Source organism: Canis aureus, chromosome 34 (assembly GCF_053574225.1).
Source record: "Canis aureus isolate CA01 chromosome 34, VMU_Caureus_v.1.0, whole genome shotgun sequence".
NCBI lineage: Eukaryota > Metazoa > Chordata > Mammalia > Carnivora > Canidae > Canis > Canis aureus.
Window position 1 is genome coordinate 27,451,388 of NC_135644.1, and position 27,787 is coordinate 27,479,174.

Sequence of the window (27,787 nt, forward strand, 5' to 3'; positions counted from 1 at the left end):
GGCTCGCGCCTGCGCAGCTGCGCCACCTGCCCCGCCCGGCGCCCGCCGGACTCGCACCCCGAACCCGGGACGTTGCCTTCGGGCCCGGGTCTCGGCCTCTCGGCCTCGCCTCGCGGACTTCAGAGACTTTGGCTTCGAGTCCGAGCAGCTGGGCGTGGTTTCTGTTTTGCGCCCCCTCCCCCCGCTGCAGGTCGGGCGGGTGCTCGCCGCGGTCCGGTCCGGGCGCCGCTGGCCTGGGGGCGCTGCAAGCCCAGGGGGCCGGGAGTCGCGGGGACCCGAGCCTGACCGCGGGACAGCGCGGCTGGGCCCCTGCCCGCCTGCCCCCCGCTGCGGTCCTGCGGCTCGGGTCGGGAACGTTCTTCCTGGGCTGAGCTTTATTTTCTTTGAATTTTAATTATTCATGAGAGAGAAAGAGAGAGGCCGAGAGCCAGGCAGAGGGAGAAGCAGGCTCCACGCGGGGCGCCCGACGCGGGACTCGATCCGGGACCCCGGGGTCACGCCCTGGGCCGAAGGCGGCGCTAAACCGCTGGGCCACCCGGGCTGCCCTGTCCAGCCATTTGTAACATTCCGCCCTATTCCAGGCCCAGCACTAGGCCCTGGGGTAGAGAGGAAAACGAGAACATTCCCCAGGAGGCCCAAGGGATACTGTAATTACGGACGGAGGGGAGGTATTTGGCCCAGCCTCCCTTTGTATGAACCTGCATCCACGTCTCACAAGTATGAATATACTGAATAAGGTGATGAATATTGATAGCAAGAGGAACGTTTTTTAAAAAGTATAAGTAATATAAGTAGATTTGACCTCCCGAAGTACTTTAAAATCGGAAATAAGGATAAAAGCCAGGGAGATGCAAATAATGAACATAGACGAAGACCATGTGAGTATAGCATAGGGGAGAGAGGAGAACGCTTGGGAATGTCGTTTGCTGTCCCCTCCGTAAGAAGGTGGCCCCATCACATAGCTCAGTGGTCCGCATGCTTGTGCAGTAGGTAGGACAAATCAGGCTGAAATAAGCCATCACAGTAGGCCTTCTACGGTCAGTCCTTGCAAATTAAAAAAAAGGGGCCCTTGGGTGGCTCAGCGGTTGAGCGTCTGCCTTCTGCTCGGTTCATGATCCTTGGGTCCCGGGATCGGGTCCCGGGATCGAGTCCCGCGTGGGGCTCCCCTGCATGGAGCCTGCTTCTCCCTCTGCCTCTGTCTCTGCCAATGTGTGTGTGTGTCTTTCATGAATAAATAAGATCTTTTTTTTAAAAAAAAGCAAATTGAAAATACTTTTTTCACGAATCTAGAGACTCTTTTGTTCTGAGCCTTCCTGTTGCAGTTTTCAGGGTGATATAAATGATGTGAGGTCCAGAACTGAAAAGACAAGCAATTGCAAAATGTAGTTAATTTACATCAAATCCATGAGAGAAGATCAGCTCTTCTTTACTGTGGCGTTAGTGATCAATAGCCGAATTCTGAACACGGAGCCATTCCAGGAAGTTTGTGAGAACGCTGCCATTTGGTACTCGGTAATTCAAATTCATTAACAGTGGTAATAGGCTTCTTTCCTAACAAATGCCTTAATGAGGCTTTTGTTGGTGCATTCATTTCTTTTACATGTTTTTCTCCTGATTTTCATTCTCTGTTTGTCTTGTTTGTGTTTGTTTGGACTATGTGTCGATGTCCTGACATTTTTTTATGTATTCACTGAAAGATGACAAGCATACCAGGTTGACAGTGAAACCCCATGGGTTAGCTAGAACCATAAGCTGACATTTTGGGTCCCCAGACCAAGACTTGAGAGAGAGCCAGTTAACATGTGTCAATTCCTAAATGAATAAAATGAAAACACACCAAAACTCACAGCAATTATCTGAAAAACGAGGTGCCGCCTTTTGTTTATTTTTTCTACTCACAAGGGTAGAATGTATCCTGGAAGTTTATGTTTATATGATCTCTTTCCAAAGCATGCATGGGAGTGAGGGTGACAATTCACACTGTTTATACCATTCTGTAATTCCTTTCCTTTCTTGGCTGGAAATCTCATTGCACTTTTCCAAAATTATTGTAAAAGTAAATCATAAAACAGAACTGAGGTTTTGAGTCTCTGGTTTCACCTGAATGGTGTTCCTGAATAGGAGTTGGTTCTTTACAGATTAGTTTATCTTGCTAAAAACAGTAACATATTGAATTATTAATAATAAATACAGTCATTTCATCAGTATGTCAAAAAACTATCAAGTATTGGAGTTTTATATGCCATTCTATGGGTGGTGTTTTCTTTGGATTTCCGTGTGATTATAACTTGCTATGGTTAATCTTTCAGGGGCTATTTTAACTACAGATTAGATATGAGGTTCTCTTGGGAAGCTTTGGGGTTTTGCCACATTATGGGAACTCTTTTGCCATGGTGTCTCATTATCTGAGCCTCTTGTAGCCTTTTAATGCTTGAATGTTGCCTTTCCTGGCTCTGGCTCTCCTTCGCTACCAATAGATAATGGAAATGACTTCCTTTACGTAACAATTTCCCAGAGCTGGGCCAAAGAAGGTGATAAAGAACAAAGTCCTTTGTGATTTAGAACATTTTATAGATGTGTATTGGGACCTTGTAATAACTGTGTGCTTGTTATATTTTTCAGCTTGCTTTGACGAGATCAAGTTCTTTAGGTGACTTTTCCTGGTCTCAAAGGTAAAGAGATTCATGTATTTTTTTGGTCTCTCACCAAGGCATTTAGGACCACAGCTCTTTAGACTGTGGACTGGGTGTGCACGCATGTACACGCATGCACACACAATCTTACATACTACAGTTTGCACGAATGTCAGCTATCTGTAATTGTGACAGTTACTTCGTGATAAGAATGTGCCAAGTGTGATTATTTGATCTTCATGCATATTTTTAATTTTTTATTACAGAAAGCTCATTACCGTGGAAAAGCAAGATAATGGGACATTTGGATTTGAAATTCAGGTGGGCAGTTTTCAATTTTCCAGACTTTTAATGAAGAAAAGTGGTGCTGGTAGTTATATTTGCAAAGGAAGAATGAAGTCAGGATTAGAGAGTGATGAACACTGTGACTTTTCTTCAATATGCTGTGGTTTGAGGTAGTTTTTCAGCATGCTAGGTACCATCAGGCAAAGAAAACATTGAAGCAGATAAAATAAAACTCCCGAGACATGCTCAGCTCCTTGTTCTTATTGCTTTAGTTTTCCTCTAAGTCTGAGACTGATCAGAAGTACTTAGAGTGAAACACTCTCTACAGGTGTGCATTTTTATATATCTGCATTTCAGATGTGTTTTGGATAATCACTTTTATACCATATATCAGGTTTTAAATCTGTACTTTGTTATTCAAGAAATACTTGAAAGAGTGTAGAGTTGTGTGTATGAGGCTACATGTATTCATATATAACTCCTGTTACATTTTTAAATACTAATGATTGTGTCTCAGATATAATGAAGGAATTGGGACCTGTTTCTTTTTCTTTTAAAGATTTATTTATTTTGAGAGAGAGTGAGAGTGTTCGTGTGCATGAGCAGGGGGAAGGGCAGAGGGAGAGGGAGAGAGGATCCCAAGCACACTCCATGCTGAGCATGGAGCCCATGCGGGGCTTGATCTCATGACCCTGAGATCACGACCTGAGCTGAAACCAAGAGTCAAAGGCTTAACCGACTGAGCCACCCAGGTGCCTCTTGGCTTTTTTCTTAATGACAACACCTTATAATTATTATTTGAAATTTCTTTTGCATTATCATGCTCTTGCACTGCACATCAGCCTCTAGGTCTTAGCCTTGGTGCTGCTTTCAGAAAACTCTGGTGGCTGAATACCAACCCCCAAATGGGAAAGTCAGTGTGTATTTGAACCTTAGGAACAGGAAACTGCCGAGTAAAACATGCTTTCTGAATAAGGAAGCAAAGTGGAACTCTAGCGATAATGAATAGGGAGAGGGCTCCAGGAGGAGGAAAGATGCTTTCCACTTTCTGAGCTATTCTATTTTTAAATTTGATGAAATCTATAATTTTTCTCTCAGGTTTTACAAGCAGCGTACTCTCACTTATTCCTCATCTGCATGAACCACTCCCTTTCTGACGTGGACAGTCTATGCTTTTTTGTGACTGCTTCCTTTTTAATGAGAATTGGGCAGCCCTGGTGGCTCAGCGGTTGAGTACCTGCCTTCAGCCCAGGGCATGATCCCGGGGTCCTGGGATCGAGTCCCACGTTGGGTTCCCTACATGGAGCCTGCTTCTCCCTCTGCCTGTGTCTCTGCCTCTCTCTCTCTTTCTGTGTCTCTCATGAATAAATAAACAAAATCTTTAAAAAATAAATAAATGAGAATTAAACGCAGGATTTGAAACAGTTGCTGCTGGAAACAGGATCAATGACTACTCCCTGATCCTATGTAATGTAACAAATGGGGATTATTTTTCTCACTCTTCTATGATATATGCCACTGTTTCCCCATGTTTCTCCCCCACAGCGCGGATGCCGACTCTACAAGGGAGCGAGAGTCAAAACTTCCATTAGTGGACTACAAGCTCCAGCCCCTTGATCCCTGGTAGATGAACATGAGCTCATGATTTCATTTCTGAACTGCAGCGTGTTCCAGAAAAGCAGGAACCCACTCCTCTGCCAATTTCTATTTGGTGTACACTTTCACTGCCAGCTCCACACCATAATCCATTCTTTAGCACTTCTAAGATTTGCGGGAGTCATCAAATAGGGGAAATGCCCTGAGAACTCTTAGAAGACCGGATAGAGCCTCATGTACCCCGATTGTGTGCCCGTCGGTCACACGTATTTGGGTCCTGGTCTTCTAGCATGTTGGAAAAGAAGCTAAGTCCACCTCCTCTGAATTTCCATGGGTGCTAGTTTTATACTGCTAGTGAGAATCGTGGGGGTACGGTAGCGGCACAAATGTTAGATTCATAGAAACAAGTTCCTGTTCTCTCAACGCTGCCTTGTGGGGTTTTTAGGAGTTTCAAATGAAATAACACATCTTGTAAAGTACTTAGTAACATGCCTGGTACCATAGGTCAGCCAGTGGCAGGTGTTAGCATGAAGGCCATTGGACATGAGAGAGGGCAACGTGACTTTTGTATCTCTAAGAAATGCAGTGGATTGTTCTGTCATTGGCTTCTAAAAATGGGACCAAGAAGTTCTGGTGAAAGAGAAAGACGTATTTGACTATTTCTGTTCATAACTTTGGGGCCTCTGTTTTTCTCTCTGTCGCCAAGCCGCACATTTTACCCTGGTTGCAGATATATATGCCCGCTGTGAAATCAGCACGTTTCTCTCTCACTGTACTCCCTTGGTCACTGGACCTGGAGGGGTAGACGCTCACTGCTAATAATTCAAACTGTTAGAGGAGTGGTTTCCCGAAGGAGTGACTGTTAGAGCCTTGGTTCCTGTACCAGATCTAGATCACCTTTCCATTCCTGGAAGGGTCCAGGCCCTAGGAAGACTTCTGGCAGAAAAGCCATTAAAGAGGTCTCTGTCATAGATGGGAAGTATATTAAATGATCTTTAGAAGGTCTTTTCTACCTTTATGATATGGGGATTCTAAATGCTGCCTTGCAGAGTGAATAGCAACTCCTCAGATGTTAACCAAGTCAAGCTTCTGGCAGTTACTTGCATGCGATTGACTTCTGGTTCTGGAGCCTGTGGGTCTATAAAATAAGGAATGAAGATCAGACCTTAATTTCTCCATGAGGAAGCAGTACTGTAATGTGGCTTAATTTTAGGAATCAGATTACTTAACTTGGATACTGATTTTGGTTCTAAATAGAATAGGCTTCATAACTTAAACGAGTGAAAAAGGAAATATGTTTGGTATAGGTCATCGGGCCACTGTATCTAGCAATATTTGTGCAGTATTCGTGGTACAAGTTGAAACAAAAATAAAAACAGAAAGAAACCAAACTGTTTTTGCCAAACTGAGGCAAGAGACGAAGCATAACTTTTTCTAATTTGGTTGGCGAACTAACGAACCGGTGAGTATTCAGGGCAGGCATACGAGACCACTTAGACAAGAAGGTAATCGCGTCAATTATAGTACTTTTGAAAAAATGCAGGGCAGATTGTCATTATTTGCAGAGCTCTGATTTAAAATAATTATTGTTGGCATATCTCCCTCCCTGGATATGTACTGTTCCATATGCTCCTGTAATGAGTACTTTAGCTTGGGAGAACTACACAGAGATTTTTTTATTTGCTTTTGTTTTATCCTATTGGGAAATAAGAAACCTGATTTTTCTTAACAGATACCAAATAATGACAGCATCAGGTGATCTCTTGGGCTTGAACATTCAAAATCTTGAGCGAGCCAGTCTTATCCTACTTTGTCTCAAGCCAAGATTCTTTTTTCTTTGAGAGAGAGCACCAGTGGGGGTGTGGGGACCAGGAGCAGAGGGAGAGGGAGAAGCAGACTCCCCGCTGAGGAGGGAGCCCATGGGGCTGAATCCCGGGACTCCAGGATCACGACCCCAGCCAAAGGCAGACGCTTGACTGACTGAGCCACCCAGGTGCCCCCCACCACACTTTTTTAAATGAATGGAGTTGGCATCATAGAATTGCATCATAGAATATCAAGATTGGTATCTTTGGTTCAGTTTATATTCAAGAAAGCCTTTCCAAATTGTTCTTTGTACTTACCTACTGTACTGCTTAAGGTAATCAACACCATTTTATTTTTGGACACAGAGATTTTGAGTTCTTTGAATAGTAATTATGCATCACTCTAATTTTTGCAGACTTACAGGCTCCAGAACCAGAACATGTGCTCCCTAGAGATGTGCACTCTGATTTGCAAAATCCAGGAGGACAGCCCAGCACACCATGCTGGCCTGCAAACTGGTAATTTGTAGCTTTGCTCTTGTTAGGAATTATTTAAATAGCAAGAAAAGAAAACTTTCTGATATCAAAGGTTGAGATTTGATCGTTGCTTTGAATTTTCTTAGCTCTTTTATGTTGCTAAGGTTTGGGGCTTGCTTGTTTTCTTTTCGTGTCAGGAGGGATTATTTAGGCAGCATTTTAACGACTCGTTTTTCTTGGCATCTCCCAGGTGATGTCCTTGCAAATATCAATGGTGTGAACACAGAAGGCTTTACCCACAAACAAGTTGTTGACCTGATCAGATCTTCAGGAAACCTGTTAACGTAACTATCCATCTGCTTCCGCGGGGCTTCAAAAATGTTAGAGTCTCCTATAATGCCTGTTGAGTGAATGAATAGGCTTTTTGTTCAGGATCACAAGAAGGGAGGCAGTGCACCATAACTTTGGGATTGGGTACAGACATTTTTTATCAGTTCCTTTTGTTTCTCAAGGTTTCCTCAAACTTGAACATACTGTCAACATCTGAAGTCAGAAGACATCAATAGCCCAAACGTCTGAGTGGGAGGGATAGCATTTAGAAAATTTATTTTTCTATGTCAAATTCAATTAAACTGGCACACATTCTCTTTGGTCAGAGAGGAACTGGTCCAATTTCCATGGTTGATATAATCTTGTGGTTAGAACAAATAAAAGGTCAGAAGGGCTGAAGTTTTTGCTCTTATACCACAAGGCAATTGTTACTCTTTTCTAGTGTCCCATTTGGAAGGAAGAAAAAAGTCTGCTCAATCCTCTCTGCCCTACAACACACACACTCACACCTACTAATATTCCAGACTTACTAATGGGAGATTGGCCTCCTCAGCTAGAGATTTGACTGGCTTTTCTAATAAGACTTCAGTATTAGTTAAAAGATGGAATTTGCTCAATCATTTAAATGATATTTACTGAGCAAATATGATGTTTCCAGTTTTGTGATAGACTTAGGAGAGACAGACAAAAACTCTCGTAGCGCTTTATTAATTGTGGAAGGAGGTGGACAAGGAAAGCCTCCAAAAGAATTAGTTTTGATATTTCAATTATTAATTACTGCTGTTAAGAAAGTAAGGTAAGGAGTGGGATAAAATAGTGATTAAGGGGGCTGCTCCTGTAGCTTGGGTGTTTAAAGGGATCTTCTCTGAGGAGGGGAAATCTGAGCTGAGACCTAAAAGAAGGGATGGTCATGTGAACTCCTGGTGAAAGCATTTGAGGCAAAGAGAGAGGCCTCTGAATTCTCAAAATAGGCTTGGCATGGCTGAGAGAGAGAGAGAGAACCAGTGTGATGGCTGGTTGGTAGATTAGAGAGAGTATAAGAAATGAAGGCAGGGAGCTTGCCAGGGGACAGAGCATGGGTCTTGTCAGGCTTAGTTCAGGATTTATTCTAACCAAGGTGGGTCTTACATGATCTCCTTCATTCTTCACAGGCACCATGTGAGGTTAGTTTTTTTTCTATTTATAGATTAAAGCGATTGAAGCTTAAATTAGGTGGAATTAAGATCAATGATCTCATAAGTGACTGGGCTAGGATTTGACCACCTGCTCCGGATGCCAGGATCCATTCTCTTCAGCTACCCCACAGCTGCTCATTGCAAGCTGCCAACAGAAAGAAAATCTGCGGGATGCTCTACCTTTAGCGATCCTAGTCTAAAATTTCAAAGATGTCCTGGGAGTGTGTGGGTGTCATTTTAAAAAATGACTCCTGATGGTGGGGGACTTAGTCCAACTCTGGATCCTGTGAGTTCAGGGTAGAGGATGGGGGTTCTCTTTACTCCAGAGAGCTTGCATCTATAAGGTTGGAGCCATAGAGAGTCTAAGGGGGAAAGGTGGCAGTTAGAAACAGAAAGCTACGTTCCAAATGGGTAAAGTGGCAGGACACAGGCATACAGTTGGGGAGTAAGGGGTGGAGACAAATGGAGATCCAGAGATCAGGAAAACGAGCGACATCTGTGTAAATACTGAAGCGAACAACTGATGTGTGCCTGTGGTTTTGTGCATAGACATCTGTTGCTTGGGCAGGTCAGATGCGCATTAGAGTCCGATTGAAATGGATTCATAGGATCCTCCCAAATGTCCAGACACAAGTCCACCCTAATGAGAAAGCAGACATCTTGGCTTGAATTGTCATCGCGTTATCTTGGGAAGGGTGCTATTAGCAATAGAGGAAAATAGGTCTTCATATTTAATGCTATTGTTTTACCATGACTTGAAAAATTTCTGCATCTGAATATAATAGTTCCAGCTAACTTATCAGAAGGAATCTGAACCGATATTTTAAAAATGCTTAGGTGTGTGACTCACACATGAAATGTCTTATCCTATTCAGATTATTGACTTAGTAGTCAAAATAAAGGCCTCAACATGAGCCCATAAGACAAATCAAATCACTCAGGATAGAACAAATCTTTTTATTTTTAGAAAGGCATTTGGTATAGGGAGAAACAAACGCCATTAAACTGATAATTCTAGGATTGAAGTTTATAAACTTAAAAGGTTCTGAGATGTGAGAGTCATATGAAGGCTATTGGCTCATAATGGTTCTGGCTCTGTTTGTTCTAGTTGCAAAATGAAGGCAATTTCCAGAGACACAGGTTCCTAGAATCCTAGGAAAGAAGGATTTTCCCTTTTCCAAGAAATGGCATGTTGATTCCACTGTTTGAAAATTCCCATTACATGTTGTTCTCACTGCTGGACCACTCATGCTTAGCATGGTGTCGACAGTCTGGCACGTACTAAATGCCCCGTGAGCATTCACTGAATAAAATAGGTGATTCAGTCAGAGCTCATAAGAGTAAATTCCAGGAGAGACCAATAATCATTGCCATAGAGTGGCAACTGTACAAAAAAGAGCTACAGTTTACAAGTTAACCAATATCTTTTCTTTTCAACCACCCTCTCAACGGGATTTTTGGGATTTTTTTGTTTTTCCATTTTCTTTCTCTGAATGTTGTCGGAAGATTTGACCTAGGTCCAGGTACTTGAAACACCATGAGAATCATAACATTTAGGTTGCTTTTCAAAGTATTGTCTGTGCTCAAAGTGTAGTGCTCCATAAGGATGGTGCTAGTTTGAAAGGATCTCTCATGCTGTCCCCCCCCCCTTTTTTTTTTCTTAAAACAGGATAGAGACTGTTAATGGAACAATGATTCTCAAAAGAGCAGAGCTTGAAGCAAAACTGCAAGTTTTAAAGGTAATTTAATTTAATACAATGAGGCACATTTTTCATCCTTGAATGTGTGAGTAGTAGAATAAAAATCTATTTGAGGGATTGAAATAGCCCTTGAAGATGAAATGTCTTGATGAGTCTAAACTGCTGAATTATCAAGAGCCACACAATTACCTTTACAGGAATATTAAATTCCATAAACCAGTGCAAATCACTTTCTTCCTTCCTCCTTCCGTGTTTCTATGAGGCTCAGGAAGGCAACAGGAAGGCACGTCACTTGAAGAACTTTTCACTCATGCACCTGTGATCTCTCTTGATTTACATTTGTCTGGGGAAAAAACAAAAAACAAAGGAGGAGTCGCTGGTCTTTTCCACATTTTTCCAAGTGCTGCATGTGTGCAGGCGGGCCTGGAAGTTTTGCTTTTCCATTGTTCTCTTCCGTGTCCTGTTCTGCTTCATTCTTCCTACAGACACCGTTCTCCCTCTGCTCCTGTGGCTGTCCTTGAATCTGCTCTCGTGGCAAACACGCAAGCAACTGTGGAGTGGGAAAGAAAGTTAAACGTTTCCAGGAGATAGCACCTGATGCAGGATGTTCAGAGAAGATTCTCTGGGATGGCTCTTTGAGGGTCTTGAGAATCTCAGTTTGCTAGCCTGTGGCTCTGGCCAGCCTGTCACGTGCAGACCCCCGTCCGAATGCGTTTGAGTCAGTGTCCCGCGGCCCGCCTGACCCCTCTCCCCGAGACCTGCCCCACGTGGCCGTGCTCTGGCCAGTCTGGGCAGGGACTGCAGGGCTTCCAGGCGGGTTGTCGCTTGGACTGTGTTTAGTGACAACTGGCATTTATGAATTTTCTTTATGAAGTATGTGTTCTTAATTATTGAGCCCGTGAGGATAGAATTACTATTTTTATCTTTTATCTTGTATACCCCCCTCGTATCTAATTCCTCAGTGAGCCCTGCCTGTTTCCTTCTGTGTCAACTCTGGTTTTATACTCTTGCCATTTTACTTATTGTGATATTTTGAATTAGTTTGTAAAATTCCTCTATTCAGATGATGATCGGAATTGACATCTATAGAATAAATATCAATTGACATCTTTATGGTGTTCACCTTTCCTCCTTCAGACACAGAATCTTGACCTTTTATTTATTTATTTTTTAAGATTTTATTTATTTATTCATGAGAGACACAGAGAGAGAGAGGCAGAGACACAGGCAGAGGGAGAAGCAGGCTCCTTGCAGGGAGCTCAACGTGGGACTCGATCCCGAGTCTCCAGGATCATGCCCTGGGCTGAAGGCGGCGCTAAACCACTAAGCCACCTGGGCTGCCCGAATCTTGGCCTTTTAATTCAGGTCTTTTAGGTACTTCGAAAACATTTCATCATTTCTGTATACACATTTATATATCTTTTATTATACTTATTCTGATGTACCTTCTAAGTTTTCTTGCTATAATAAAGGTGATCTTTTAATTTTAAAAGATCTTTTATTTTGTTGCTATTGATTTTTGAGTAATTTTTTAAATCTGACAGTCTCGCTGAGCCCTCTATTCCAATAGGTTTGTTGATTCCCTTAGATTTTTTTACATAGGCATAACATCATCTGCAGATACTGAAAAATTTGCTCATTTACCCCTGATGATTCAACTACTCCCGAACTGCATCAGGTTTGAATCGCATGGATCCACTTATATGCAGGGTTTTTTTTTTTTTAATAAATATGTTACAATATTATAAATGTATTTTCCTTGTGATTTGCTTAAAAATACTTTTTTTCCTCTAACTTGCTTTATTAATACAGTATATAATGTAATGTATAAAATATATATTAATCAACTATTTATGTTATTGATAAGGCTTCCAGTCAACAGTAGGTCTATGAGTAGTTAAGCTTTTAGGGAGGCAAAGTTATATGTGGATTTTTTATTGTGCAGGGGTCAGCACGCCAACCCCCTGTATTGTTCAAGCGTCAACTATACCATTTGCTTCTCTTCTCTTACAGCATTGGCTAGGACTATTATAAATAGTGATAATCTTATTCTTGATTTTAAAGGGAATGCCTCTAACATTTTATCATTAAGTTTTTGTATGGAATAAGCAGTACTTCATATTATATTTATTTTTTAAAGCTGTTAAAACATAATTTGTTTTTATAAAAAAGAGAATATTAGTGAGGATCTTTTATTAAGTAAACCTAGCTCTTCTACCTCTCTGCAGAAAAAGGAAAGAAACAAAACAAATTGGTGGTGTTATTCAAAACATAACTGAACAAATAGGTCTGGATTTCATGGAATATAGCCTTGTCCTGCAAAAAACACACTTCATGTCTCTAAGCAATTTCTGTTCCTTCAATGTTTTCTCTTGAAGTTGTAATATCCATACTTAGCAATTTTTTCAAATGAGGGATAAATTTTTCAATACACCCATCCTCTCTCAGAGCATCATGATGGCCTCAACATTTATTATTTTTTATTTTTTAAATTAAATTAAACTTAATTTAATTTATTCATGACACACACACACACACACACACACACACACACACACACACAGAGGCAGAGACACAGGCAGAGGGAGAAGCAGGCTCCTTGCAGGGAACCCAACTTGGGACTTGATCCTGAGATTCCAGGATCACGCCGTGGGCCAAAGGCAGGCACTAAACCACTGAGTCACCCAGGGATCCCCAGAAGACCTCAACATTTAAATGTTCATCTTAAGACTCCATCTTTTTTTATTATTGTTTTATCAATTTTTAGAATGAAACACTACAAATGGTTGTTCTGAGTAGCTGGTAGTGAGCACATAACACTCACTCGTGTTGAACTGACGTGCTTGCTGCTTATTTCTCTCCCTTCTCTGTGGGTTTACTTTTTCGCTGTGGGACTTCCTTTAGCAAGAGTAAGTAGGGCTTACCCCCAAAAATCTTTTACTGCTAATGTTGAAGGAGAGTTTGATTAGGTGATTAAACTATTCTCAGTTGTTGTTTTGTCTCCTTAGCATTTTAAATGTATTATGCCTTTGATATTTTTGCTTATGAAAGAGCTCCTATTGTTTATCCTTTGTAGGTAATCTGCATTTTCTATATTTTCTTCCAAAAGTTTTAAAGTTTTTCCTTTTTTTTATACTTAAGTCCTCAACTCATCCAGAATTAATTTGTGTATGTGGTAGATATGGGATTCTAATTTTCTTTTCTTTTTATTTTACTTTATTTCTTTTATTTCCATATTCTGTTCTCCCAAGTATCATTTATTTTAGTCCTCCCCTCACCCCCCCCAATGCTCCTACAGCGAAGCCTCTGTTTTTAAGCAAATTTCTTATATGCATGGATTTTCTTACTGGCTCCATATTCTGATCCATTGTTTCTCTCAAATTCAGTATATATACCTTTGCAATAAATATTGCTATCCAGTTAAACAAGGTTTCCAGGTTATTCTTGGTTCTTCTGACCATCTATATAAATTTTAGACTCAGATTATCTAGTTCTATAGATAAATTTTGGAATTTTGATTGATACTACATTTTGTGTAGATATTTCAATTTGAAAACACTTAACATCTGTTTGGTAGTGAGTTTTCTTAGTGATGAAGGATCTCACCATTATTTTCCCCTTCCCCGTCTCCCTTCCTCACTGGTAACCACCACTTCTCTGTATTTATGAATCTGTTTCTGCTTTTTTGTTTGTTTGATTGTGGGGTTTTTTTTTTTTTTTTTGCATTCTACTAATAAGTGAAATCATATGGTATTTGTCTTTCTCTCTGATTTCATTTAGCATGATACCCTCTAGGCCTACTTCTGTTGTCACAAATGGCAAGATAGTATTTCTTATATGGATGAGTAATATTCCACTGTGTGTATGTGTGTGTGTATGTGTATATATATATATATATATATATATATATATATATATATATACATATCTCAACACCTTTATCACTTCCTCTATTGATGGATACTTTGGTTACTTATATATCTTGGCTATATTTTTAAAATGCTACAACTTAGGAGTGTGTATATCTTTTAAATTAGTCTTTCTGTTTTCTTTGGATAAATACTCAGTAGTGGACTTAGTAGATCATATGGTATTCCTATTTTTAATTTTTTGAGAAAGCTCCATACTATTTTCCACAATGACTGCATCAGTTTACATTCCCACCAATAGTGTATGAGGGTTCTTTTTTCTCCACATTCTTGCCAACACTTGTTATTTCTTGTGTTTTTAATATAAGCCATTCTGACAGATGTAAAGTGATATCTCATTGCAGTTGTGATTTACATTTCCCTGATGATTAGTGATGTTGAATGTCTTTTCATGGGTCTGTTAAAATCTATATTTCTTCTTTGGAAAAATGTATATTTAGGTCGTCTGCCATTTTTAATGGGATTATGTGGGGGTTTTTTTGTTGTTGAGTGGTATAAATTATATTTTTTGGATATTAACTCTTTATTGGATATGTAATTTGCAAATATCTTCTCCCATTTGGTAGGTTCCTTTTTGCTTCATAGATGTGCAAAAGCCTTTAATTTTGTTGTAAGTCCCATAGTTCATTTTTGCTTTTGTTTCCCTTACCTGAGGAGACATATCCAAAAATATGTTTTTAAGACCAGTGTCCAAGAGATTGCTGCCTATGTTTTCTTTTAGGAGTTTTATGGTTTCATGTCTCACATTTAGGTCTTTGAATCCATTTTGAATTTATCTTTGTGTATGTTGTAAGAAAGTGTTCCAGTTTCATACTTTTGCATGTAGATGTCCAATATTCCCAATTTATGAAAGACTGTCTTTCCCTCATCATATATTATTAACTACTTTGTCATAGATTGATTATCCATATAAATGTGGGTTTGTTTCTGGGCTCTCTATCCTTTTTTTTTTTTTTTTTTTTTTGGGCTCTCTATCCTAATTCATTGATCTATGTATCTATTTTTGTGCTAGTATCATACTATTTTGATTACTTTGGTTTTATAGTATATCTTGAATTCTAAGATTGTGATACCTACCTCCAGTTTTGTTGTTCTTTCTCCAGATTGTTTTTTGGCTATTTGGGGTCTTTTGTGATTTCATACAAATTTTAGGATTATTTGTTCTACTTCTGTAAAAAATACTAGGATTTTGATAGATTACCACTCTGTAGACTGCTTTGGGTACTTTGCACATTTTAGTATTAATTCTTCCAAATCATGAACACTGTATATCTTTCCATTAATTTGCATTGTCTTCAGTTTCTTTCATCAATGTCTTCTATTTCTTAGACGTAGGTCTTTCATTTCCTTGGTTAAAGTTATTTCTAGATATTTTTTGATGCAATTAGAAGTGTGATTGTTTTATTTCTCTTTCTGCTATTTCATTATTAGTATATAAAATGCAATAGATTTCTGTATTTTAATTTTGTATCCTGCAAATTTACCAAGTTTATTAGTTCTAATAGTTTTTTGGTGGAATCTTTAGGGTTTTCTATATATAGTATCACATCTACAAATACTGACAGTTTTACTTTTTCTTTAACCAATTTAAATTCCTTTTATTTCTTTTACTTGTCTGATTGCTGTGGCTAGGCATTCTAGTACTATGTTGAATAAAGGTGGTGGAAGTGGACATCCATGTCATGTTCCTGATCTTAGAGGAAAAGTGTTCATAATATTACCATTTTTATTTTTCTATTATTATTTTTTAAATCAATGTTTTGTGGGGTTTTTTTTAAGATTTTATTTATTTATTCAAGACACACACACACACACACACACACACACACAGAAGCAGAGGCAGAGGCAGAGGGAGAAGCAGACTCCATGCAGGGAGCCTGACGTGGGACTGGATCCTGGGTCTCCAGGATCATAGCCCAGGCTGAAGGCAGCGCCAAACTGCTGGGCCATCAGGGCTGCCCATAATATTACCATTTTTAATTGTTTTTTTTACATCTTTCAATAAAGTGTAATCCTTTTATGCAAATAGATCCTATATATTTTTCACTAGATATATTCCTTTCTGCTTATGATTTTTGTTCATATTATAGTTTCTTTATAAAAACAATAAACATTTTGATTGAGGTTGATGTATGGATATGTAAAACAATTTTATGCTGTTTTTCAAACTGTATATTTCAAACTATTTCTAAACTATACAATTTCTAACAAATTATCTGTAGATAATTTTGGGTTTTCTGTGAAGACAGTGACTATTAAGGTTAACAAACAGTTCTCTTTCTATACTGCACTGGGTAGGGTTCACAATACAGTGATGAATAGAAACTATAATAATAGGTACTTTGGGTGGCTCAGTCAGTTAAGCATCTGCCTTAGGCTCAGGTCATGATCCCGGCTGGGGTCCTGGGATTGAGGCCTGCATTGGGCTCCCTGCTCACTGGGGAGCCTCCTTCTTCTCCCTCTGTTGCTCCCCTTGCTTGTGCTCTTACATGCTCATTCTCTGTCAAATAAATAGATAAAATCTTTTTTTAAAAAAATAATAGACATCCTTGTTTTGTTCTTGATTTTAAAGGGGATTTCTACTTTTTCCTGTCAGGAATGAGCTCTCTCTATGAACATACTTTTCAGATTTGAGACACTCTCTTCCATACTAAATTTTCTAGTAGTTTTCTTTTTTTTTTTTTTTAATTTATTCATGAGAGAGAATGAGAGAGAGAGAGAGGCAGAGACACAGGCAGAGGGAGAAGCAGCCTCCTTGCAGGGAGCCCTATATGGGACCAGATCCCGGGACTCCAGGATCACGCCCTGGGCTGAAGGCAGGCGCTAAACTGCTGAGCCACCCAGAGTTTTTCCCCCTCTAGTAGTTTTCATAGTGCTTGTGTATCAAATTTTATCACACACTTTTCTTCTGCATGTGTTATTCTCATTTATTTATTTTAAAAATATCTGTCAATATGGTGAATGACATTTAAAGATTTTCTAATGTAAAACCACCCTTGTGTATCCAGAATAATACAGCCTGGTCATAATTTGTGATTGTTTTTATCTAATTGTAGATTTGATTTTTTAATATTTTCTTTAGAATTTTTGAAAGTAGCTTCATTTTATAGGTAGTATGGGCTGCAATTTTCTTTTCTCAAACTATCTTTCATTAGTTTTGGTATCATGTTTACTGGACTCTTAGCATGAGCTGGGGAGAATCTTTCTCTTTTTCTTCTCTGGTAAAATTCTTATAACTATCTGAATCATCTGGACTTAAGGTTCTTTTTTGCCCTTCTAGCTTCTAAACTTCTACTTCTCAACTCTGTTTCAGTTTCTTTATTAATTATAAGATTTCTTGGGCTTTCTGTTTTGTTTGTTTTGTTTTGTTGGAGCTGGTTTTATTGAATTAATGTTTTTTGTTCTTAAATTTTTAATTCAAATTTATTGTATGTGTGGATAATAAAAATTCTGTTCTCATAATTTTCTTTTCTTCACAAAAAAGATTGTCTTCATTTTTTTTTTGATTGTCTTCATTTTTATTTGTACTTCTTTTTGTGCCTTCTCTCTATCTTTCTCTCTTTTTTTTTCTTGGTAGTTCTTTCTAGAGGATTTTGTTTTTGAGTCTTCAAAAACCAGCATTTCAATTTGTGGCAATCTTTTGTCTTTCTGGTTACTTTTAAGATGTTCTTTTTGTCTTACTGATCTAAAGGTTCACTGAAATGTGATTAAGTCTAGATTCGCTTCTAAATCTTTACTGCTTAGACATTGCAGTACCTTTTCAATCTAAGGACTTGTGAGTTTCTTTAGTTTTGGAAAACTATCAGCTTGATCTCTTTGAATATACCTTCTTCACCATTCCCTGAACTATCATCTGGAATTCCTGTTAGACATTTTTGAGCATCTTTTCTTTTCCTTGCTTCTTAACCACTCTTTTATATTTTGTATCACTTTATGTTTTTTGTTACTTTCTTGTTGAGTTCTTCAGTAATGTCTATATTCTGTACAGAATGAGTTGTTTCCATTGAGTTTTAAGAGTTATTTTTTTTTATTTTCAGATCATTCTTTTTCATGTTCATCTGTTCTTGTTTTATTTCTTTGTTTCAGATTTCTTGTTCTGATTGACATTGATCTCATTTCTTCCTCCGAGGACTATAAATATTTTTGTTTTAAAGTCTTCTTTGGACAGTCTTCTGTTTTCCTTTTCTTTGGAGAGAATCGATGTCCTGACTTTCAATTTTGTTGTCTTTCATACCTTTTGGAGTTTATATTGCTCACTTCCCATGCATGGTGGTCTTTCACCTCCACTCAGTATTGTACTTGGGTTGTCTGCACCCTGCATTGTCAAGGCTCCCAATCTAGAGCCAGGTGTGGCAGCTAGCATGCTTTCCTAGAGGGTTAGTGTACTGTTTGGCTCAAGTTATAAGGCTACATTTATGTTCTCCTGCCTCTCTGGGCATGTCTACATGAGCCGTAGCCACCGTCATCAGCTTTTTTTTTACTGTCTTTTTCATGGTAGTAGAGCTTCAGCCAAGGTTCTTTTCTCAAGCAGGAAACTTGTCTTTATTCTTTGCTTCAGATAAATAAGTGCATTTAAACTATATATTGCCACAGGATCCAAATTCCTACCTACCTGTTTCTGTTTCTCCAGGCCCAGCAGATCTTTGAGTTCATTCCTTCTTATCTTCTTGCATTTCTTTTCCTCTTCTAATCTTGAAAATTATGAGATTTCCAGTTCACCTCTTGAACCAGAAATGTCTGGATCTGACCTATAACTGAGGTCAAGTTGGCTCCCCCTTCACACAGTGACATTTTGTTTGTGTGTCCTATGTAATTATGTATTCATCTTTCAAAGACTCCATGAGGCCACAAGCTCTTCTTTAGAAACAGTGGTCCCTTCTGAGCCATGTTTTTCAGGGATTCCCTTTATTATGACCTATGATTCAAATGTTCAACATGAAAACAGCACATCCCCTGTGCTAGCTAGAGGAGCTACATTTTAATCTAGCTCTGCTTTTTATTGGGTTTGTAGCCCTTGGGAAGTATTTTTACTACATTACACCTTTATTTTATAATCTGGAAATTTGTAGGACAGTTAAGAAAATTAAAAGGCATATTATCCATGAAAGCACTATAAAAGTAGTAAAGATGGAAATGTATAGCTGTATGTCTTATGTATATTGAAAACATTGGAAATATATCCAACTCAAAATATCCATCTGTGATAGTTGAGTTTTATTTCAGGGAGCCATTCTTTGATATATTTATTCAATCAATATTTACTGAGCAGCTGCTATATCCCAGGCTCCGAGCTTGATACAATGAGGTGATAGGGCCCAGTATGGTTAGAGCTCCCAAGTGCTTTAATTTCCTTCTAATGGTGAGAGGTCTCATTTGTCCAAATATACAACTATAATGTTAATAACAGGCAGAAACAGATTGTGAGGAAAATGGGGAAGCTGAGAGAGAGACTAAAAACTCTTAGTCACTTTGACACATCTGCTCTTTACACTGGTGTTTTCTTGGTTTAAGTGATGACGTACTTAGATGACTGGGCCAAATCAACAGATTCGATATTTTAAAACCTTTATTTTCACAAAAATTAGCTATTTGGCAAGGCCTGACTTCGTATTTCTGAATAGCAAGTGCAAAAATACAGTTTCCTCTTCTCTCTGTATTTAGTTTTGACTGTCAACCTATCCTTATGCTCTTCCCCTGGACTCTCTTCTCTTGCAGGAGATAGATTCCTTTAAGAGAAAAGGAAGGGACTAGATCCTTGCTGGTTCTTTTCTCTGTGGGTCCATAACTCTGACCTTCATAGGACCACAGTTTGCACAAATAAAAGGAGCTGTGGCTCAGCTCAGCAGTCTCATAGCCATGCTGACTATCATATAGTGCAGAAAGAACAAGAAATTTTAACTAAGCTGGGCATTTTATGGCTTTGATTTAGTGCTTGCATATTATATATGTAATCATAAGGATTAATGCTAAATTAATCCTAAATTAATGCTAAATGTTATGGTTACCAAAGCTTGGAAATCCGGCCCAGTGAGTGTTCAGTCTCCAAACTGAGGAACCAGTTCCCTTAAGCACTTGATGACATTCTTGTGATTTTATTATTTTCTTTTCCTTAGGCCTTCCCCTTCCAAATGTACTTTTGTCCCCTGCTCTTCCTTTATAGCTTCCATCTACCTTTCCTAGACTGCTTCTTACAAGGGAGCGCTCCTTTCCAACTAGGCTGCCTTTCCTTGGGATTAAGTGGCCATAGGCAAAGCTGAGCTGTGCCTGTCTGCTGGGCTTGATGTGGGGATCTGAGCCGGCAGGGCAAGGCCGAAGGGCGGGAGGGAGAGTGAGCCTCTAACTGTCCTTGTCAGATGTCTCTGTGTGGTTTGCTTTGATTCTCATCACCCCCTTTGATGGAAGAGGGCACGCCTCACGAGCAGTCTTGACCATGACAGCAGCCACTTCATGGCCACCCTGGGCCGCTGCTCGCATGTGCTGGGCAGCTGAGGAAGGAAGCAGCTAAGAAGTCAGGGTGCTTAGCGGTGTTCTAAGTTTAGCCCTCCAAGGAAACCTTTCAGACAGGCTGGCTTCCCCTTTTTGTTTTGAAAAGTACATAGGTGTGCAGCGATAAACACTGCTTTAACAGTGCAGGCTGATAGAATGATGATACTTGCTGAACATTTACTAAGCTCTGTTCACTGTTTTGCACCTTTTCTGTCCTACTGACTCTACCAATTCTCAGGATAATCCCAGGGTTTAGATACTATTATTGCCTTCATCTTACACACAGGGGAAGCCCAGAGTGTAAATCCTTGCCTCAACAGCTGGTAAATATACACAAACCCAAGCAATATGGTTCTGTAATATTTTTAAGAATATATAAATAAATAAATGCCATTGTTTCTATTGCTGGTTGTTTCCTTTGTCATAGTTTCAACTTGTTGATGCTACTAGATTATTTCTTGCAGAAGTAATGTTCCCAATATCTCCCTTTTGTGTAGAAAATAATCTTTCAAATGAATGGAGGAGTTTGTTAGTGCTAGGAAGGAAGGAAAGATATTAATGACAAATCGCAACATCTAGAGGTAAATTGCTACCTTCACTGGGGATTCCCAATAATTAACACTTCTTTTTCCTTTTTATCAGCAAACCTTGAAGAAAAAATGGGTGGAGTTCAGATCTCTGCAGTTACAGGAACAGCGTCTGCTTCATGGTAAGTGTGATTTCCTGTTCAGAAGAAACCACATTAACATTCATCTTTTTGGTATTTCGACCTCTTAGTTGTTGTAAGATTATCATCATTATAAGAAAACATTGTCTAGCATGGATCAAAAATACTGGTCTCTGGGGGTTTTTTGGCATGACCTTTGGATTTACTTGTGCTTTCAGAGAGTAAGTCAAGTCACATCCCTTCTTCCATGCATATAACAGATATGCACACAAAACCACACACACACACACACACTCACATGTGTGCACACACTTGCAAGAAGCACCTGGAGATTTTAGAAGAACAGTGGGAATAATAGTCTGATTTTCCTACTATTACAATAGATGAATTAAATTTCTGAGAATGCTTGTGGCTCAGGGTTGTGTAGTTCTCAGAAATTACTGAGGCTGGAATGGTAGCTTGCTTCTTGGGTAGAGCCCCTACCATTTGTACATATTATATAAGTTATGTGAATGCAGAGAAATGCTTATTCATGCCTGCAAACCCAAGACGGGAAATACCAGCGATCATTCTAACAGTAAATGCATGGCTCTTGCTGCTGTGTAAATTCTGAAAGGAAAGGTTGAGTTTAAAATTAATTGATTTGGGGGCACCTGGGTGGCTCAGTTGGTTGAGTGTCTAACTACTGATCTTGGCTCCGGTCTTGATATCAGGGTCATGAGTTCGAGCCCCATGTTGAGCTCTGTGCTGGGTATAGAGCCTGCTTAAAAAAAAATTGGGGGACGCCTCGGTGGCTTAGTGGTTTAGTGTGAAATACAGGTTATACCTTCTTCAGATAACCCTGAGCTAAAGTCTATTTATAACCTTTAGCTTTGTTTGTTTCAGGTAATAATTTATTTACAGAATAAAAGATACATTTAACTCATAATTAGGCACTAATATATGGCTTTGATGTTTATTTTGAAATTCTGTTTTTTAAATGAAGCTTCTATATAAATTATTTCTCTTGTCTGTTTTTAAATTAATATTTTATTATTTTTTAAATTAATATTTTAAAACAATCGTAGCAGATTTTTTGGGGGTCTGACGTTTCCTAGCAGGACACAGGTTTAAATCCAGCCACTCTTGGATTTCTGTAGACTTTGAGGATGTCTGGGAAACCTCTGCGTCTGCTTCTGGAACATTCTAGAGTGGAGATGAGGTTTGGCCTAATGTGTATAGGCAGTCCAGGGGTTCTATAGGAATAGCTTCTGTAGACAAGATCTTTAGTTCAGGATTAAGGGGAATGACTCCTCATTAAAGCCATTGTTTTACACTTTTTTTTTTTTTTGAGAGATTGAAGGAATTCTTTAGTTTGCTTTTTCTAGACCTAGAATAAATACACAGGGTATGAGATTCTCAATTGCTTTCCAATCAGGCTGTTGCCAGATGAAATAAAGTAGGTTTTATTAGGAAAAAAGGAAAGCATTCTGACGAGTCAGTGCAGAGCTGGCCATCTTCAACCTTGCAGATTAAATGGAAAATCAGGCTCTTTTTGTATTGCTCATCAAGGACAAAGGAAAGTGACAGTAGAGAAATAATCAGCGCAGAGTAAAACCATTTCTGAGTGTGCAGTGTTCCATTGCTGTTCCTGAAGCAGAGTCCCCTTCTAATTACCGTGTTCTCAGGCTAGTGTAACAAATAATCCCCTTCCTTTTAGCAGCATACCAGCCAGCTCAGTGCATAAGCAAGCGGGGCAGGGACAGGATGTTGGTGTGCAATTAAAATCTGAGCTTGGAGAGCCCAGATGCAGGTTATGAAAGGTTGATGAAAAAAATCAGCTAAGCAGATAAAACTCAGCTCCTACAAATAAATTGTTACTTATTTGAGGACAGGGATGTTTTCTGGGTATGGTACTATTCCAGAGCATTTAAGTATTAAAGTATTCTAGGAAGAAACATGGAATATTGAGGTTGGAAGATACCCTTTCTGTTTTGAATTATCTATAATCAGCCTACAGGTGGAGGCTACATGTGTTTCCCATACACTTCGGGTGATGTTATAAGAATTTTATAAGTCCTTGAAAAATGTGGTAACTAAAAATCAGAGGAACTTAATGGAAGAAGTCCGTAAGACAGCATTTCCTCAAGTATATTCTTTATTTTTTTTTTCTGAGTGTACTCTTTAGAATGCCATTTCTGTGAGAATTTCAATAAAAGGTTGCAGGGTCACTTCTGTTTAAGAAGTGATACTTTTGGAGCTTGACAAGTCATACCAGCATACTCTCAGATGACTTGACTATTCTTACATGAAGAAGCTATTTAAATTTATTTAATTTCCAGTACTATTTCTGTGACCAGGGAACATTTTTTACATGGAAGCTAGTCCATGAACAATAGTTTGGGAAATACCACTATAAGGTTTATCAAGCAGTCTCATAAATAATCACTTATTCATACAGGTGAAACTCAGGGAAAAATATTACTCACCTTTACTCTTTCTTACACCCTTTGAAGAGAAATTTGGGTGTGTTTACTTATGGGGAATGATGCTCATACCCATTCCACAGTAGACTTTGTTTTCTGCATTCTAGGTAACACAGGTAACTGCCCAAGTTTGGAAAACATGGACATAGATGAGTCAGTTTTGTTTGGAACCCTGCCCGGGCCAGGCCCAGCCCTCCTGGACCGGAATCGATTATCGAGTGAGAGCAGCTGCCTGAGCTCCATGACCGTGGACAGCGAGGATGGCTACCAGACGTGTGTGTCTGAGGACTCAAGCAGAGGAGGCTTCAGTCGACAGACAAGCACAGATGATGAGTGCTTTGTCCCCAAGGATGGAGATGATTTTCTGAAGAGGTCTTCTTCGAGGAGGAACCGAAGTGTTAGTACTGCCAGCAGCGGGTCCATGTCCCCCTTGTGGGAGGGCAACTTCTCAAACATGTTCGGGACCCTGCCCCGGAAGAACAGAAGGGGAAGTGTCCGGAAACAACTCTTAAAATTCATCCCTGGCCTTCACCGTGCAGTGGAAGAGGAAGAAAGTCGGTTTTGATGGGTTGTCCTGACCTTTCATATTAGCTTATTTCGCAAATATCTCTAGACTCTTATAGATTAATTCCGCCCAGCCTGGTGGGAAATTGCAGATGGGTTGCAAAACTGAAACCCCATATCATGACAATAGTGACCTTTATTTAAATTTTTGTATCCTAATTTGTGCTTCTTAAATCATTTTTTAACCAGAAAAGCTCAGGTTATAAACAGAAAGTAGGGAAACTAAGTATTAAGTTGGATAATATAACAAATTAATGCACATTCCTGCTCATTCTAAAGCTGCCTGTGAAGGCAAGGGTGATATTTATTTTCTAGATTATGTGAAAAATTGAGAGCTTTCCAGAGTCAAGTGTAAATAAAAGAGTGTTGGAATATAATTGTTAGGGATACCTTCCATAGGTTAATTGGTAGGGCAAAAAACTTTGCTTAAGATCAGTAGCCTCCAGGGAGGCTTGATAATAGGTCATTTTGAATGTTTTTGTTTAAACCTGTAAAAGATTATAAACAAAGATGATCATCAACTATTTTTCACATCCATAGCAACAATAAAGCAGGAAGTATAAGGTACAATAATATGAGGGTTTGAGATCCATGGGAACATGTTGTCTAAGATGAGTGCTGAGCAAGATTATGATAAAGTTTCCCTTTTTATAGACAGCCTCAACAAAATGAGTGAGAATGTCATTCTTACTAACTCAGTTTTTGTTTTGCCTGAACATTGATGGCAAGTCTAGAATTCTCAAGATCCTTCATACAGCTTTATCATTTTTTTGAGCAAATAGCTTACTATTGAAAAATTAGAGCCAGGAAAAGGATTTTCCTCCTATAGATTTTTTCACATTACTCCTCACTTTATGTTATATATTCCAAACAATTATTGCCTCAGCCCTCTCTTGCCTATTGGTTACATATTGGTATCATATTACTTCTAACTTTTCAATCACATTTTTATTTAGTACCCGTTCCAGTCCGTGATTTCTCTGTTTCGGAGATACAGCTGCTAATGACCTGTGTTCTAGAGTAGATAATCCAGACAATTAAATAAATAGTCCTTATTGAGTTAAAGCTTTGTGGGGTGTGTGTGTGTGTGTGTGTGTGTGTTTGGGAGGAATAGAGATATTTGGTAGGTGACTTTGAATGTAACCACACTTAGATAAATTGAGTAAAGAATGAGTCATTTTGAGAAAAAAAGGGGAGAGTAAGGAAGCTTGTAGGGTAAGAAATGAATATTAAAATAAAGTATAAAAAGATTTCTAATTGGAACCTGCTTTCTATTAATTATTTGAACTCCGAATTATCCAGTGGGCTCTGCTTAGGAACCATTCATATGAAAACAGTGTGCTGTGTTTCTCAGGAACAGTAACAATGCTGTCTACCATTTACTGTATATCTGGCAGGTTAAAGATGTTTTCCATATGATTCCCTGAAACAACCCTGTTAGATGTTATCCATACAGATAAAGAGCAGGAATTCAGAGAAGTGCTCATGGCCAGTGGCAGGCCTGAGACTGGAAGCTAGTGCTTTCTGGCTCTGGCCTATTCTCGGTCTTTCTAGATACTGTTTTCACTCTTGTGCTGATTGTGTGTGGTCATCACCACAGGACCCTCCACCCCACCCCTGTCCCGCCCCTCATGGAATACTTAAAACAGAAAATTGTAGATACTGCATGGATAAAAATTATCTTTGGTAAATGAGAGAACAAACACATTTGTTTTTCTCTTGGCCTCCACAAGCAAGTTTTCAAATATAGGCACACTGATAACTGCATGGTTAACAATACATTTATTTTCAACAAGGGCTTGCAAACCAGCTGTGATTGGATGAACACTGCTAATTTCCCATTGTAGACTAGAATTATTGTGTTAACGGTCTGCTTACATGAATGCAACATATCTTGTTAATCCTATTTTGCCAAATCCAGGGGAAAGAAATAATCAAATTTATTTGAGGAAAGGTGACTCTAATTCTTCTACAACATGATCGGTGTTTTGAGAACTTCTGTAAGTCACCTGGGAAAGCAGATTATAGGTCATTTGCTTTTCTCATGGCTTTAAGTGTTAAATATAGTGTAATTCTTCTTCCTTACAGTAAATATCAAACCCAAAAAGGTGCAGGAAAGGGACAGGACAAGTTTCACCATAGTCTGAGGTAAGAATTAGACTCAAGAGTTTGAGATGTTCTGGAAAAAAAGAAAAGCATTTCTTCATTTCTTAACCAAAGTACAGGAAGGAAGGGTATGTCATGTTTTGTGTGTTCACAAGTATAAGAAAACTAGCTATTGTTTAGTGGAAATGCGGGTAAATTTCTCACAGCACAGCTTTTCAGACTATCTGACCTCAGTGGGGCTTTAGAAGATTTCATTTCTGTAATCTGGTGTGCAATGACTCTGATGTGACTTACTGGGAAAAGAATTGAAAAGTGAAGTGTTTTGTTTTTTGTTTATCCTGAAATGATCAAATAATGTGATATTGGTGGATTTCATTAATTGACAATTGGTTATGAAAATGCATTTTTGTAGTATGGCATTGATAAACCAAACTCCAATCAAGCTTATTGAGAATTACTCTGTTCTGTGGCTAAAGGAACACCACACCACTCAATATATCAAAGTGGTTGGTACTCTATTTTTTGAAACTTTTATTTGTCACTTTCTACTTTGCAATACTTTTATATCTTAATTGCATGTACAAACAGTATTAAAAAAATCCTAGCTTGAACTGAAGAAATCAAACTTGGGTACAATTCATGTGTATTGATCATATAGTCTTAAGTATTTATGGATGTATATAATCTACGTATAGTAAATAATACATGACAACTATATTGAACCCCTTAGATCAAAAGATTATTGTACTTTATATATCCATTTCCTTATAGAAATATGAGCAATAAAAAAAAAACCTTTCTGAACTAAAGAATGCTATTCTTCAGTATGAGAGCTCTCTTCTCTCCCTTTTTCTCTCTCCTCATCTATTTTTCTGTCTTTGCCTCTTTACCTATCTACCTTAAATGAAATGATTCTTTCCAAAGCAGATTTTCCAAAAATCTGGGGCAACATCTTGATACCTACCTCTCTGAGGTTTTTAAAAGGCATGGACTGCTTAAGTGAGGCTTTGCACATATATTAGCTTTCTGGTTAACAAATTTCTACACACTTAGAGGTTTAAAACATATTTATTTCCTCAAAGTTTCCGTGGGTCAGGTACCTGGGCAAATCTTAGCTGGGTCTGCTCAGGGATTCATGAGGCTGCAGTCAGGGAGTCACCCAGCATTGAGTTCTCACCTGGAAGTTTGCCTGGGGAAAGATACACTACCAAGCTCTCTCAGGTTGTTGTCAGAATCATTTTCTTGTGCCGTAGGATTTGCGGCAGCTTGCTTAGCAAAAGCCAGCAATGAAAAAGAGAGACTGCAAGCAAGACAGTCTTAAATAATGCAACATAACCATAAGAGTGACATCATCTTTGCCATATAGCAGAACATAATTACACAAGTGACATCCTACCAACTGGGCCATATTACGTTTGCTAGACACAAGTCATAGAAACCATCCACACTCAAGGAGCAGGGATTACACAAGGCATGAATATCAGAAGGTAGGGATCAAGGAGGTACCTTAGGATCTGTTCAGAACATCATTCATGGAGTTCACAAATTTGGTAATATATTGTGTCTTTT

The 27,787-nt window shown here is 38.9% G+C and overlaps 1 protein-coding gene across 4 annotated transcripts in view; it reads left to right on the plus strand.

The window, feature by feature from the left end:
• Positions 1 to 27,030, plus strand: part of CYTIP (cytohesin 1 interacting protein) — a 73,082-nt gene extending 46,052 nt beyond the window's left edge. For 3 of the 4 annotated variants that reach the window (XM_077883409.1, XM_077883408.1, XM_077883406.1), the window contains 7 exons: positions 2,623 to 2,672; positions 2,900 to 2,954; positions 6,736 to 6,838; positions 7,047 to 7,140; positions 9,971 to 10,040; positions 21,059 to 21,125; positions 23,656 to 27,030. In XM_077883409.1, the coding sequence (XP_077739535.1) occupies positions 2,623 to 2,672; positions 2,900 to 2,954; positions 6,736 to 6,838; positions 7,047 to 7,140; positions 9,971 to 10,040; positions 21,059 to 21,125; positions 23,656 to 24,113 (897 nt within the window). In that variant the 3' untranslated portion in view covers positions 24,114 to 27,030. Of the gene's footprint in view, positions 1 to 1,237; positions 1,513 to 2,622; positions 2,673 to 2,899; positions 2,955 to 6,735; positions 6,839 to 7,046; positions 7,141 to 9,970; positions 10,041 to 21,058; positions 21,126 to 23,655 lie in introns of those variants that run through there. The other variant, XM_077883407.1, reaches the window with a different exon arrangement.
• Positions 27,031 to 27,787: the final 757 nt, after the last annotated feature.